Source organism: Pan paniscus, chromosome 1 (genome assembly GCF_029289425.2).
Source record: "Pan paniscus chromosome 1, NHGRI_mPanPan1-v2.0_pri, whole genome shotgun sequence".
Lineage (NCBI taxonomy): Eukaryota > Metazoa > Chordata > Mammalia > Primates > Hominidae > Pan > Pan paniscus.
In genome coordinates, this window is record NC_073249.2 from 210,099,836 (window position 1) to 210,111,744 (window position 11,909).

Consider the following 11,909-nt stretch of genomic DNA (forward strand, 5'->3'; position numbering starts at 1 on the left):
TCAGGTTTCTCCGACCTAATGATCTTCAAAAAACAGCTTCAGAGGACTGACACTAGAGGTTTAGAGTACATAATCATTTTTAAATTCCAAAACACCCAGGAAATTTCCATATACAGGAAGTAGGTCCAGGCTAAGAAAATTCTCATGTCAGGGTCCTGGGTCAGCACGTTTTTTGTTTAGTTTGCTTTGCTTTGCCTCAGTTTCATATTAGTTCATTCTTCTCCTCTTTGGAAAGTCCATGCTGAGTCAGCTTTTGTGGGTTTTATAGCCCCAGGGTACTATGCTGCGTATTTTATGAAGACAATAGAAGAAGCCTTTCCTCTGTCAAGTGTGGTGGCTTAGGCCTGTAATCCCAACACAGTGGGAGGCAAAGGCAGAAGGATTACTTGAGGCTGTGAGTTAGAGACCAGCCTGGGCAATATAGTGAGACCCCTGCTCTACAAAAAACAATTATTTTTTTCTTTTTTTTTGAGATGGAATCTTGCTCTGTCACCCAGGCTGGAGTGCAGTGGCACGATCTCTGCTCACTGCAACCTTCTCCTCCTCAGTTCAAATGATTCTCCCACCTCACCCTCCTGAGTAGCTGGGATTACAGGCACCCGCCACAACTTATATTTTTAGTAGAGACAGGGTTTTACCATGTTGGCCAAACTGGTCTCGAACTCCTGACCTCAAGTGATCTGCCCACCTCAGCCTCCCAAAGTGCTGGGATTCCAGGTGTGAGCCACTTCACCCAACCTACAAAGAATTTTTTTGAATTCACCGCACATGGCGGCATGTGCCTGTAGTCCCAGCTACTCAGGAGGCTGTGGTGGGAGGATCGCTTGAGCCCAGAAGTTTGAGGCTAAAGTGAGCTACAGTGAGCTATGACTCCACCACTGCACTTCAGCCTGGGTGACACAGCAAGACTCAGCCAAGAAAAAAAAAGAAGAAGAGCTATCTCTTAATAATCTGTATCCAGGTCACCTCAACCTTAAGATGACCAAGACAATGTTGATTTACTTTACTTTTGGGTATTGTGTCTGTTAGATTTGTGTTCAAATAACAGTGGCTTTAAAAAATCTAGGTTTCCAGGCGTGAGCCACCACACCCACCCCTACTCGGGAGGCTGAGGCAGGAGAATCACTTGAACTGGGGAGGCGGAGGTTGTGGTGAGCCAAGATCGTGGCATTGCACTCCAGCCTGGGCAACAAGAGCAAAACTCCTTCTCAAAGAAAAAAAAAAAAAAAAATAGGCTTGACGGGTGTGTGGTGGCCCACACCTGTAATCCCAGTGCTTCCGGAGGCCAAGGCAGGCAGATTACTTGAGCCCAGCAGTTCAAGCCCAGCCTGGGCAACATAACAAAACCCTGTCTCTACAAGTCTCGTCTCTACAAAAAATACCAGAAAATTAGCTGGGTGTGGTGGGCTACTTCTGTAGTCCCAGCTACTTAGGAGGCTGAGGTGGGAGGATCACTTGAGCTCAGGCGTTGAGGACTGCAGTGAGCTGTGATTGCACCACTGCACTCCAGCCTGGGTGACAGAGTGAGACCCTTTCTTTAAAAAAAAAAAAAAAAAAAACACAGGCTGATTTTTCTTCAAAACACGTGACACATGGAGCTAGAACTGCTGTGGAAACTCCATGGTGCCAGCAGCGCCCAGGCCCCTGGCCTCCTCCAGTGCCATCCTTGGCATGTGGCTTCTAACCTCAAGGTTGTCACATGGTCATGGAGTAGTTTTTGGAACTCAAGCCATTAGAACCACATTCGAGGCAGGAAGAAGGAGGGAAGGGAGAAAAGCCAACAGGCACCTCTGTCAGAGGCATGTTCCATGTCAGTGCTGCCCCTGATGGCACAGCAAGGAGGATCCAGAAGAAAGTATTTGGGGCAGGACTGATTCCGGATATGGGTGAGGATGTGTTAAATGTGTCTCTTTCAGGCATCTGTGGCTCTTGTGCAATGAACATCAATGGAGGCAACACTCTAGCTTGCACCCGAAGGATTGACACCAACCTCAATAAGGTCTCAAAAATCTACCCTCTTCCACACATGTATGTGATAAAGGATCTTGTTCCCGTGAGTTTCTGCATCTCTGGTTTTGTTTTTGTTTGCATGTGGGGCAGTGCTGTGTGTGTTACGCTATTAGTTTTTCAGGGCAGGATTTGTTTGAGTATTTAAGGCTCCTCTTCTAGTCAGATAGTAAATAGATGGGACTGTTTCCTATATTATGGCAGGAGGAGGACCACAGTGTCACTGAGAGATTGGGAAAATCCTCAGATCTGAGACAGTGTGGCCAGAGTTTAATTGAAGAATTTGAATGGCAGAAGATAAACGCCTAGAAAATCCTCCAGCAGCTCATTTGGTGAGGTTTGTTTGAGAATAATGGGGCACAGAATTTTAGAATTGGAACATTTCCAGAAATGAATAATTTGGCCATAACTACAAAGAAGTCATGTGGAAAATGCCAGTTGGGAAAGCAACAGCTGTTTATGAGTTCTACTTTAATTTCTACCTCCCTATATTTGACCACCTTTGCTGACGTGGTGTTTTCAAGGGCAGAAAGGACTGTGGGATTGGCAGGTTTCCCAGGTAGGTGAGGGAGAGGTTTCCTAACCATGCTTAACATTGTGACCATTTTTCCTTTTGTAATCTTTGCATATATTCATGACAAAGGAAAAGAGTCTGGCTTCTGCCTGGCATAGAGTGGACGAGTAGTCAGTGTCCAAGAAATGGGGTAAATAAAGCTGAGGTGATGATGGAATCTGATCCTTTTCTTCTTCTTCTTCTTCTTCTTCTTCCTCTTAACCACAGGATCTGAGCAACTTCTATGCACAGTACAAATCCATTGAGCCTTATTTGAAGAAGAAGGATGAATCTCAGGAAGGCAAGCAGCAGTATCTGCAGTCCATAGAAGAGCGTGAGAAACTGGTCATTAGTCCCTATTTATTGTTTCGATCTGAAGAATTTATTGCAAAGATGTTTGCCAGGAGTGTGGCTTGGCAGGGAACATAAGCTGATGCAAGCCATTTAGTGTATTCTGGAGAGGAACTGGCGCGAGGGTGGGGCACTCATCCTCTTAGGGCCGGGTGAGTAGTGTGAACCCGTGAATGGCCCAGAGTGGACCAAGGAGCTAGAGCCCTGTGCCCCGCCTGCAGGGGCGGGTGGTTGCTGTGTGGCTAGTCCATCTTTTTCAAAAGAAACCAGTATGTAAATTGCCTGGGCTTTACACTAAGTCAGAACTGTTCCCTCACTGGGGGCAAAAATGAAACACATATGCTGGCCAGTTGTAACTACCATCATTCTGCTTTACAAATGGGAGTGAAATGTTAATGGCAAAACAGAGTCATCGATGTTCTTTCCTGACACCATACTTCTGGTGATCTGTGGGGTGGGATTATTCCTGGCCTGCTCACTCTCTGGGAGTTGCCATTCCTGTGTACAAGCTATAAAATCTTAAAACGGAGGCATCATTATCAAGTTTTCAGTCTTTCTTCTTCTACACTACTTCAACTCCTCTGCGAAGAAGTCTTCTCTGATTTGCATACTCCCTGCATACTTGTGGACATGAGGTAGGAAGGGGACCAAATGGAGACAGAGCCCCACCTGCAGGCCTGCACAGGGCCAAGGGCAATGGCTGTGTCTTCTTCCTTTCTGGATCCCTAGGCCCTGGCGCATGTTATTTTATCCATAAATATTAGTTATGTAAATACTGTAAAAATATATATAAATTTTTAAAAAGGCCAGATGCAGTGGCGCATGCTGATAGTCCCAGCTACTCAGGAGGCTGAGGTAGGAGGATCACCTGAGCCCAGGAGTTTGAGAGTCTGAGAGTTTGAGGCCAGCCCGGGCAACATAGCCCAGGTTTTGTCTCTAAAACATATACATATATATGAATATATGAAAAGTATCAGTTGTATGAATGAATAAATTAATTCTACCTTTTAAGACTTGGTAAATATTTAGCATCCTCTCCTGTTGCCCATAAAACGTTAAGAAAGGGGAGTCCGGCCAGGTGCAGTGGCTCATCTGTGATCCCAGCACTTAGGGAGGCCGAGGTGGGCGGATCACTTGAGGTCAGGAGTTCGAGACCAGCGTGGCCAACGTGATAAAACCCCATCTTTACTGAAAATACAAAAATTAGCTGAGTATGGTGGCTCACACCTATAATTCCAGCTACTCAGGAGGCCAAGGCAGGAGAATCTCTTGAACCCGGGAGGCGGAGGTTTCAGTGAGCCAAGATTGTGCCGCTGTACTTCAGCCTGGGCAACAGAGCTAGACTCCGTCTCAAAGAAAAAAAAAAAAAAAAGAAAGAAAAAGGGGAGTCCTAGTAAGTGTGCCCAGTCTGTCACCATCAAGATAGTGAGGGTCAGCACAGTGGCCTGCAAGTCAGAGTTAGCCTAGGACGAGACTTCAGAGCTGCTCTTCTCAGACTGCAGCTCTGCTCCTCAGTTTCTACCTCCCAGAGTCTTGTGCATCCCGGAGTCCAGGCTGAACCGGGCCCTCTGGCCCAGCGAGTCCTTTGCATTCCTAGGCAAGGCTGGTGCGTAGCTAGTGAACATCTCCCTGATGTGGTATTATTAGGGATTGAAGAGTTCCCCTGAGCATGTTTGGTTTTCTAGATACAAGTTGAGTATTCCTTATCCTAAATGCTTGGGTTTCAGTGTTTGGGGTTTCAGATGTTTTCAGATTTTGGAATATTTGCCTTACACTTACTAGTTGAGCACCCCAAATCCGAAATCTGAAATCCATGCTCCAGTGAACATTTCCTTTGAGCAGCATATTGGTGCTCAAAAAGTTTCAGATTTTGGAACATTTTGGATTTCAGATTTTCAGATTTGGGATGCCCAACCTGTAATAGAAATTTACTCATTTACTCATTTACATACCAAACATTTAACATTTTTTGGCTTCCTTAAATTAGTATGCTGAACTTAATAAATAATTGGAAAATGTGGAGAAATTTATGTATGTATTTATTTTTAATTGGGCAGCCCCCAAACCAAAATAGGTTCAGAGAGGCTCCATCATTTTTTAAATGAGCTATAATTTTCAGCCTGGGGAACATAGGGCGACCCTGTCTCTACAAAAACTTTAAAACTTAGCCAGGCATGGTGGTATGCACCTATAGTCCCAGCTACTCAAAAGGCTGAGATGGGAGGATTGCTTGAGCACAAGAGTTCCAGGCTGCAGTGAACTGTGATTGTGCCACTGCACTCCAGCCAGGGGCACACAGCAAGACCCTGTCTCAAAAAAAAAAAAAAAAGAATTTATAATTCCACCACCAAAACATAATCTCTGTTAATATTTATAGTTTCCTTTGTTTTTTGTTTATTACATTATATTTTTATGTAGCTGGGATCAAAATGTAAATATGCTTTTATATCCTGCTTTTTTCACTTATGTTATTGTGAGCATTTTCTTCATGTTCTTAAAATTCTTCATAAGCATTAACTTACACTTTGCTTTCTACTGCTTCAGATGTATGCACCATGCGCCATAAAACCATTTCACTGTTGCTGGACAATGAAATTGTTTCCAATTTTTTACTGTTAGAAATAAGGCTAGATGAACATCTTTATCCTTCAAGTTCTGCCCAAAACATTCTAATTTCTTATTACAGATTTTTCTAGGAGTGGGTTAAAGAATATGACTATTCTTAAGGCTCTTAATCCTGTGACCTTATGCCTTGTAGACCAGTGGGGCCAGTTGACACTCTCACCAGCCGTCTGGACATAACATAGATTTGGTTGAAGACTCATGGTTCAATCACAACCATCGGTTCTGTCTCATCTGTTCTCAACTGTCACTTCAGGTGTCAGTGGGCCCCTTTCGTTTTGCTGTTTTTAATCTATTTCTGTTGTTTCCAAACTCAGAAAGTCCAGTTTGTGTTTGGGACTTGTTGGGCAGACTGACCCAGTGTGGCAGGTGTGAAAGTGCAGGAAGCCAGAGCCAGCTGCCGGGGCCACATCCTGGTTCTGCTGCCTATAGTGGCACGTCCCTGGGCACATGGCCTAACTCACTCTCCTCGCCTTGGTTCCTTACCTGTAAGTGGAACTTGCAGGAGTCACCTCACAGGATTACTGTGATGATCAGTTAAGGAAAGCGTGTAAGGCGCAGGGCCTCCGTCAGGATTGGCAGTGGCAGTCACTGGGGATGATGTTGATGTTCCCAGTGAAAACCTGAGGGCCCTTCTGCTGAGCCCAGGGCAGAAATAGCTACAGACTCCTGCTGCTTCAGCCCCTAGGCTTTTGAATCTCTCCCCTCTTGACCTCATTCCAGGAAGCTGGAATTTATGGGAGTTGTTTTTGTGTTCTTGTTTTCTATTTCTTTTTTAGACAAGTGAGAGGTTCTTGTTTATTAAAGGGAAAGTGCACTATACGTGGATTTAAGAACCCTGGGCAGATGTTTACATTTCACTTGCAAGATCTTTATTAATCTGCTAAATATCTGCAAATCACCCCTTGGATTTTGCTAAGAAAATTCACATGCAAGCAGGCACTTTGTTCATGCACTGACCCCAAAGGTCACATTTAATCAGCTGAAGACATAGCAGAGTCTCTCCTGTCACAAGCTCCTGCCTCTCCTTTCTCCCCATACAGGACGGGCTCTACGAGTGCATTCTCTGTGCCTGCTGTAGCACCAGCTGCCCCAGCTACTGGTGGAACGGAGACAAATATCTGGGGCCTGCAGTTCTTATGCAGGTGAGGTGCTCCTTAATTGCTTTAAGAGAAATTGAAACTCAAGCATCCAGAAGTCCAAGAGGACAATAGATTGCTGTAAGCCAGCCATTCTGAGGGGCCTGGTTTCCTTCATTGCCATCCAGTCCAAACAGGGTAATTGGTTGCGTTGTATTCACTTGCTTTCGGTAAATCTGGGGCCTTGTCTGCAAATTGCCTTTGTTTCAGTGCAGTGAGGGTCACCCCAAGGGGGAGCAAACCATGCCTTGCAGATGTTTAAAATGTATTTCCGTTTGCCTGGTGGTCAGAGGCTCCCCTTCTCCCTCTCATAGGATTTGTAACATAAGATTTGTAGCGAGCAAGCAGGGGAAAAAGCAGTGTCTTTGAAGGGCAGCTGCCCAGCTATGAGATTGGAAGCTGTTTCCCAGCTAATGAAAGCCTGGATTTAGGGGTTGCTTAGAAAGAAAATAGTATTGATGTTCACTGCAAAGAAAGTCACTGTCTTTGTTTCCAGAAAGCTTGTGCTTTTCACAGACTCTAAGCAACTCAAAAACCAACTTCTCTTTCTCATTTTCCCACAAAAAGAGAAGTTACAGGTTTGTGTGACCACATGAGCAATATTGATTCCCAGCCATTTGAAGACTGAATAATGAAGTACCCTCATACTTGTCACTTTTACCAGCTGCTCCGAGTTGGGGATGTAGAGGTCCTCTAAGTAACACTGCTAGAGCAGGCCTATGGTCATGTGATTAATTCGTTTCAGCCTGCTGATCTCAGGCTGCTGAGAGGGCTGTGTAAATTCAAAGAATCATTAAGTGGGACAAATACTATCTGTAGACAGGTCTGTTAAATCATTCCTTTACTCAGAGACAGCAAGTCCAGCATGGGTAGGTGCCATGAAGACAGATAAGAGAGTTATATGATACAGTCCCTGCCTTCACCAAATTATAAGCTGGGTAGGAAGCTATTGAGCAACGTGAAATAATTAGGAGATGATACCCAGTGTGTATAATTAAGCACCCAGGTACCAGGTGCAGTATGGATCAAAGGTTTGCAGGGACCATTAATCAAGTGAAGCTACAAGTGTTGGGAACCTTTCCTTGAAAGATGGACAAGAATTAAAGAGTATGGAGATGAGGCATCTAAGCTGAGTGAATTCCCTTTCCTCTGCACTCCCAGAGCTTTGAGTTGAGCCAGGGTGCCGCTCTGGCCTGTTGATTGGCAGCTCAGCTAATCATCCCTGGTTTTCCAGGCCTATCGCTGGATGATTGACTCCAGAGACGACTTCACAGAGGAGCGCCTGGCCAAGCTGCAGGACCCATTCTCTCTATACCGCTGCCACACCATCATGAACTGCACAAGGACCTGTCCTAAGGTACGTGGGGCTGGTGACCCTCAGCTCTGCCTCAGAGCTGACACGCCAGGAGTAGCATGTGCTCACAAAGAGGTGATTGGCAGAGAGCAACCCTAGTCATTTGAGAAGGAAAGGGACCAGCATATGCCTGTCCTTTCAGTGTGAGCCTAGGGGCTAGTTTGGCTCTTAGTTGCAAGGAGTAGACTGACTCGGGCCACCTCAGGAGCAGGCTTTATTTGTAGGCTACACAGGGACATTGTGGGAGTTAAGGATGCACAGGAACCCATGAGCAGGTACCTGCGTTCAACCTTCCCAGGAAACAGAAAGCGAAAGCCGTTGGAACGTGGGCAGCTGTGAGGACTTCATTACTTCTCCATCTTTCTCGCAATGTCAGCTGCTAATCTGCTCTGCTCTCTAGCAGCCTGTTCTTTCCTTCAGCTCTGTGGAGGTTTTCTCTGACTCAAAGCTCTGGCTTTCGTTCCTCTTCCTGCTCGCATTTGCTGCTGCTTTTGGCTCACTCTGGCCTGGATTTTGCCTCCCAGCACACTTCCAGCTTCAGCCACCCGCCCGCCTCCCAGCACTTCTCAGCACAGGTTCCTGAGAGGGTGTCGCATTGGCCCAGCTCACCTTCTCATGCCTGCACATCAGAGGCCGCAGCTGACTACAGACCGGCTGCCCTTTGGCCAGGTTCTGTCTCAGTCTGTTTTGTGGTACTATCACAGAATTTCAGACTGGGTAATTTTATAAAGAAGTTTATTTGACGCACAGCTCTAGAGGCTGGCGCCGGCATCTAACAAGAACCTTCATGCTGTATTACCCCATGGCAAAAGGCAGAAGGGCAAGAGAAAGGGAGCCCAAGCTCATCCTTTTTTTTTTTTGAGACAGAGTTTCGCTCCTGTTGCCCAGGCTGGAGTGCAATGGCACGATCGATCTCAGCTCACCACAACCTCCGCCTCCCGGGTTCAAGTGATTCTCCTGCCTTCGCCTCCCGAGTAGCTGGGATTACAGGCAGGCACCACTCATGCCTGGCTAATTTTGTATTTTTAGTAGAGATAGGGTTTCTCTATGTTGGTCAGGCTGGTCTCGAACTCCCGACCTCAGGTGATCCACCCACCTTGGCCTCCCAAAGTGCTGGGATTACAGGCGTGAGCCACCGCGCCCGGCCCTTCTCATCTGTTTTTTTTTTTAAAGACAGGGTCTCACTGTGTTGCCCAGGCTGGGGTGCAGTGGCGCAATCATAGCTCACTGCAGCCTGGAACTGCTGGCCTTAAGTGATCCTCCTACCTCCTGAGTAGCTGGGACTACAGGCACACACCACCACACCTGACTAATCCAAACTCATCCTTTTATCAGGAACTTACTCCTATGATAATGGCAATCCATTTGTGAGGGCAGAGCCTTCATAACCTAATCACTTCTTAAAGGTCCCACCTGTCAATACTGTTGCATTGGAGATTAGGTTTTCAACACATGAGCTTTTGGGGACACATTCAAACCATAGCAGGTGTCAGCCCTGGTCCAGTCAGCCTTGCCCAGTGGGCAGGGAAGGGCTAGGGCTGTGTGGTTCAGAACACGGCTGCCCTCCGAGCAAAGACTGTGGGTGATTTCACTTAAAAGTTGCAGTGAGTCAGTGGGCGGCAAGGTGGAAAACTGTAGGGTGGCCAGTTAGCCGTAAAAAAAGATTACACTGTGTATTTGAAAACATGAAATCCAAGCTGTAGAATTCACTTATTTTTTGCCTGGAAACCTCTGTGTTTCCAGTGGCCTCGCTGGGGGAGCCCCCAGGCTTCAGCTCCCTATTGCCTGGGCTTCCATCTGGGTCCTGTCCCCAGGACTGTGGTTTACCATGATTGTGCCTGTGAATAGCTACTGACCTCTGAGGCAAGTTATGCTATAAAAGCGCTTGGAACAGTGCCTGGCATATAGTAAGCACTCAATAAATGTCACCTTATGTTATTTTTTAAAAAAACATGAGTACTGGGCTTGTTTGAGACAGAGATAGCATCTTCAGTGGTGGGGCCTGGCTGTGTGTTTCTTCAGAAGCTCTGCGAGTGACTCTGAGGGGCATTCCTGGTCACAAACCTGTGCATGGAGGGGATGGGTGCAGCAGACAACTGAGACAGCCAAGAACAGGTTCTCTGTGCCTTGCCCTCCCTTCTGTGAAACAGGGCTGGAAGTTGGGACTGAGACATAGACATAGGCCGATCATGAAACTGGAAGGGACTTGAAAACCATCAAGTTTAATCCCCTTATACAGATGGGGAAATTGAGCCCCAGGTGGGGAGGGGAGTGACTCGCCCAAGATCACTGTCAGGTCAGTGGGAAGGTAGGACTAGAGTTAGGCCGTCTGCCTCCCCATCCAGTGCTCTTTCTTCCTGCATGGATTGGGTATGTACCAACCTTCTAAGTCTAAACACCCTTACTGACCCTGTGGGGACCGGAAATACACAGGTAGGTCCAGATTCAGAAGGATATACAGTGAAAATTCTCCCTCCCACTCCACCCAGCCACCTCCCTAGAAGTCAGATTCTTATGTGAACTTCAGAAGTGTTTTATGCTGCACACAAATGCATATGTGTCCTCTTCTGTCTTTCTTATATCACATTTATCTGTATTTTTTCACCCACTATATTTTGGAGATTATCCCATGTTGGTATATGAAGAGTGTCTTTTTGACCAGCCTGGACAACATAGTGCGATCCCATCTCTACAAAAAAAAATTTTTTTAATTAGCCAGGTGTGGTGGCACGCACCTGTAGTTTCAGTTACTTGAGAGGCTGAGGCCGGAGGATCACTTGAGCCAGGTGTTCCAGGCCACAGTGAACTATGATCACACTTCAGCCTGGATGACAGAGCAAGACCCTGTCAAAAATATATATTTTTTTTCTTTCTCTTCTTCTCTCAAGATCTCTTTTCTTTCTTTCCTTTTCTTCTTTCTTTCCACAACACTTTTTTAGGGGGGTAGACTTAGCCTTCTAAAATGAGGGGAAACTTCACTAACGTCAGATGGGTCCTTGTCTCATTATACCAAGTACTTGCTTGGTAAAAGCAAGTACTTGGTAAAGTACTTTCTACTTTCTACTTCAATGAAGCTGGCATTCAGTGGGTTTAATTATTGTGCCTCCTGCAAAGCAGATGCTAACAGCTGTAGGGGCAAACTGTAGCTACTACCAATGGTATTGGCCAGTTGAAATCATCATGGTTTTACAAAGGGTTAATAGGGTAGTTTCTTCCACATACTTTTGAGAGCTGGTATATGCTGATTTCTGCTGCTGCCTATTTAATAATGATGATGTAAAAGATTTAGAGATGTCTGGCTGATTTTGACATTGGCCTGTAGTCCTAGAAGAGACACTACCCTGAGTGTCTTTGAGCAGTCAGAGAGTGCAGCTCTGCCCTGGGCCTGTTTACCTGTTAGAGTGAGCCACACAAGAAGGAATTCAACGTGGCAGAGCTCTTGCCAGAGGGAGCTGACCATCTTCAAATGTTAAAAAAGGTAGACAGAAGAGAGCCCTTAGCCCAACCCCTATGGTTTTGAGGGACTTGATATGCATTCACCTTGCTTGGACACTGAACCAGCTGAGAAAGGAGTTTCACCCAAGATTGTGGGTTTTCCCTTTCAGTTTCAGTTATCATTTGTTATTGATTCTCTTCTCTTTTTTCAAGGGTCTGAATCCAGGGAAAGCTATTGCGGAGATCAAGAAAATGATGGCAACCTATAAGGAGAAGAAAGCTTCAGTTTAACTGTTTCCATGCTAAACATGATTTATAACCAGCTCAGAGCTGAACATAATTTATATCTAATTTGAGTTCCTTTAAAGATCTTGGTTTTCCATGAATACAGCATGTATAATAAAAATTTTAAGAAATAAATGTTATTCTACTTTATTAACAAAAAAAA

The 11,909-nt window shown here is 45.7% G+C and overlaps 1 protein-coding gene across 2 annotated transcripts in view; it reads left to right on the forward strand.

Moving 5' to 3' along the window:
• The window catches only part of SDHB (succinate dehydrogenase complex iron sulfur subunit B), a 35,735-nt gene extending 23,826 nt beyond the window's left edge, over positions 1-11,909 (forward strand). Inside the window, exons 4-8 of one of the 2 annotated variants that reach the window (XM_003814449.5) lie at positions 1,917-2,053; positions 2,789-2,905; positions 6,577-6,678; positions 7,907-8,029; positions 11,675-11,909. In XM_003814449.5, the coding sequence (XP_003814497.1) occupies positions 1,917-2,053; positions 2,789-2,905; positions 6,577-6,678; positions 7,907-8,029; positions 11,675-11,752 (557 nt within the window). In that variant the 3' untranslated portion in view covers positions 11,753-11,909. Of the gene's footprint in view, positions 1-1,916; positions 2,054-2,788; positions 2,906-6,576; positions 6,679-7,906; positions 8,872-11,674 lie in introns of those variants that run through there. The other variant, XM_063594507.1, reaches the window with a different exon arrangement.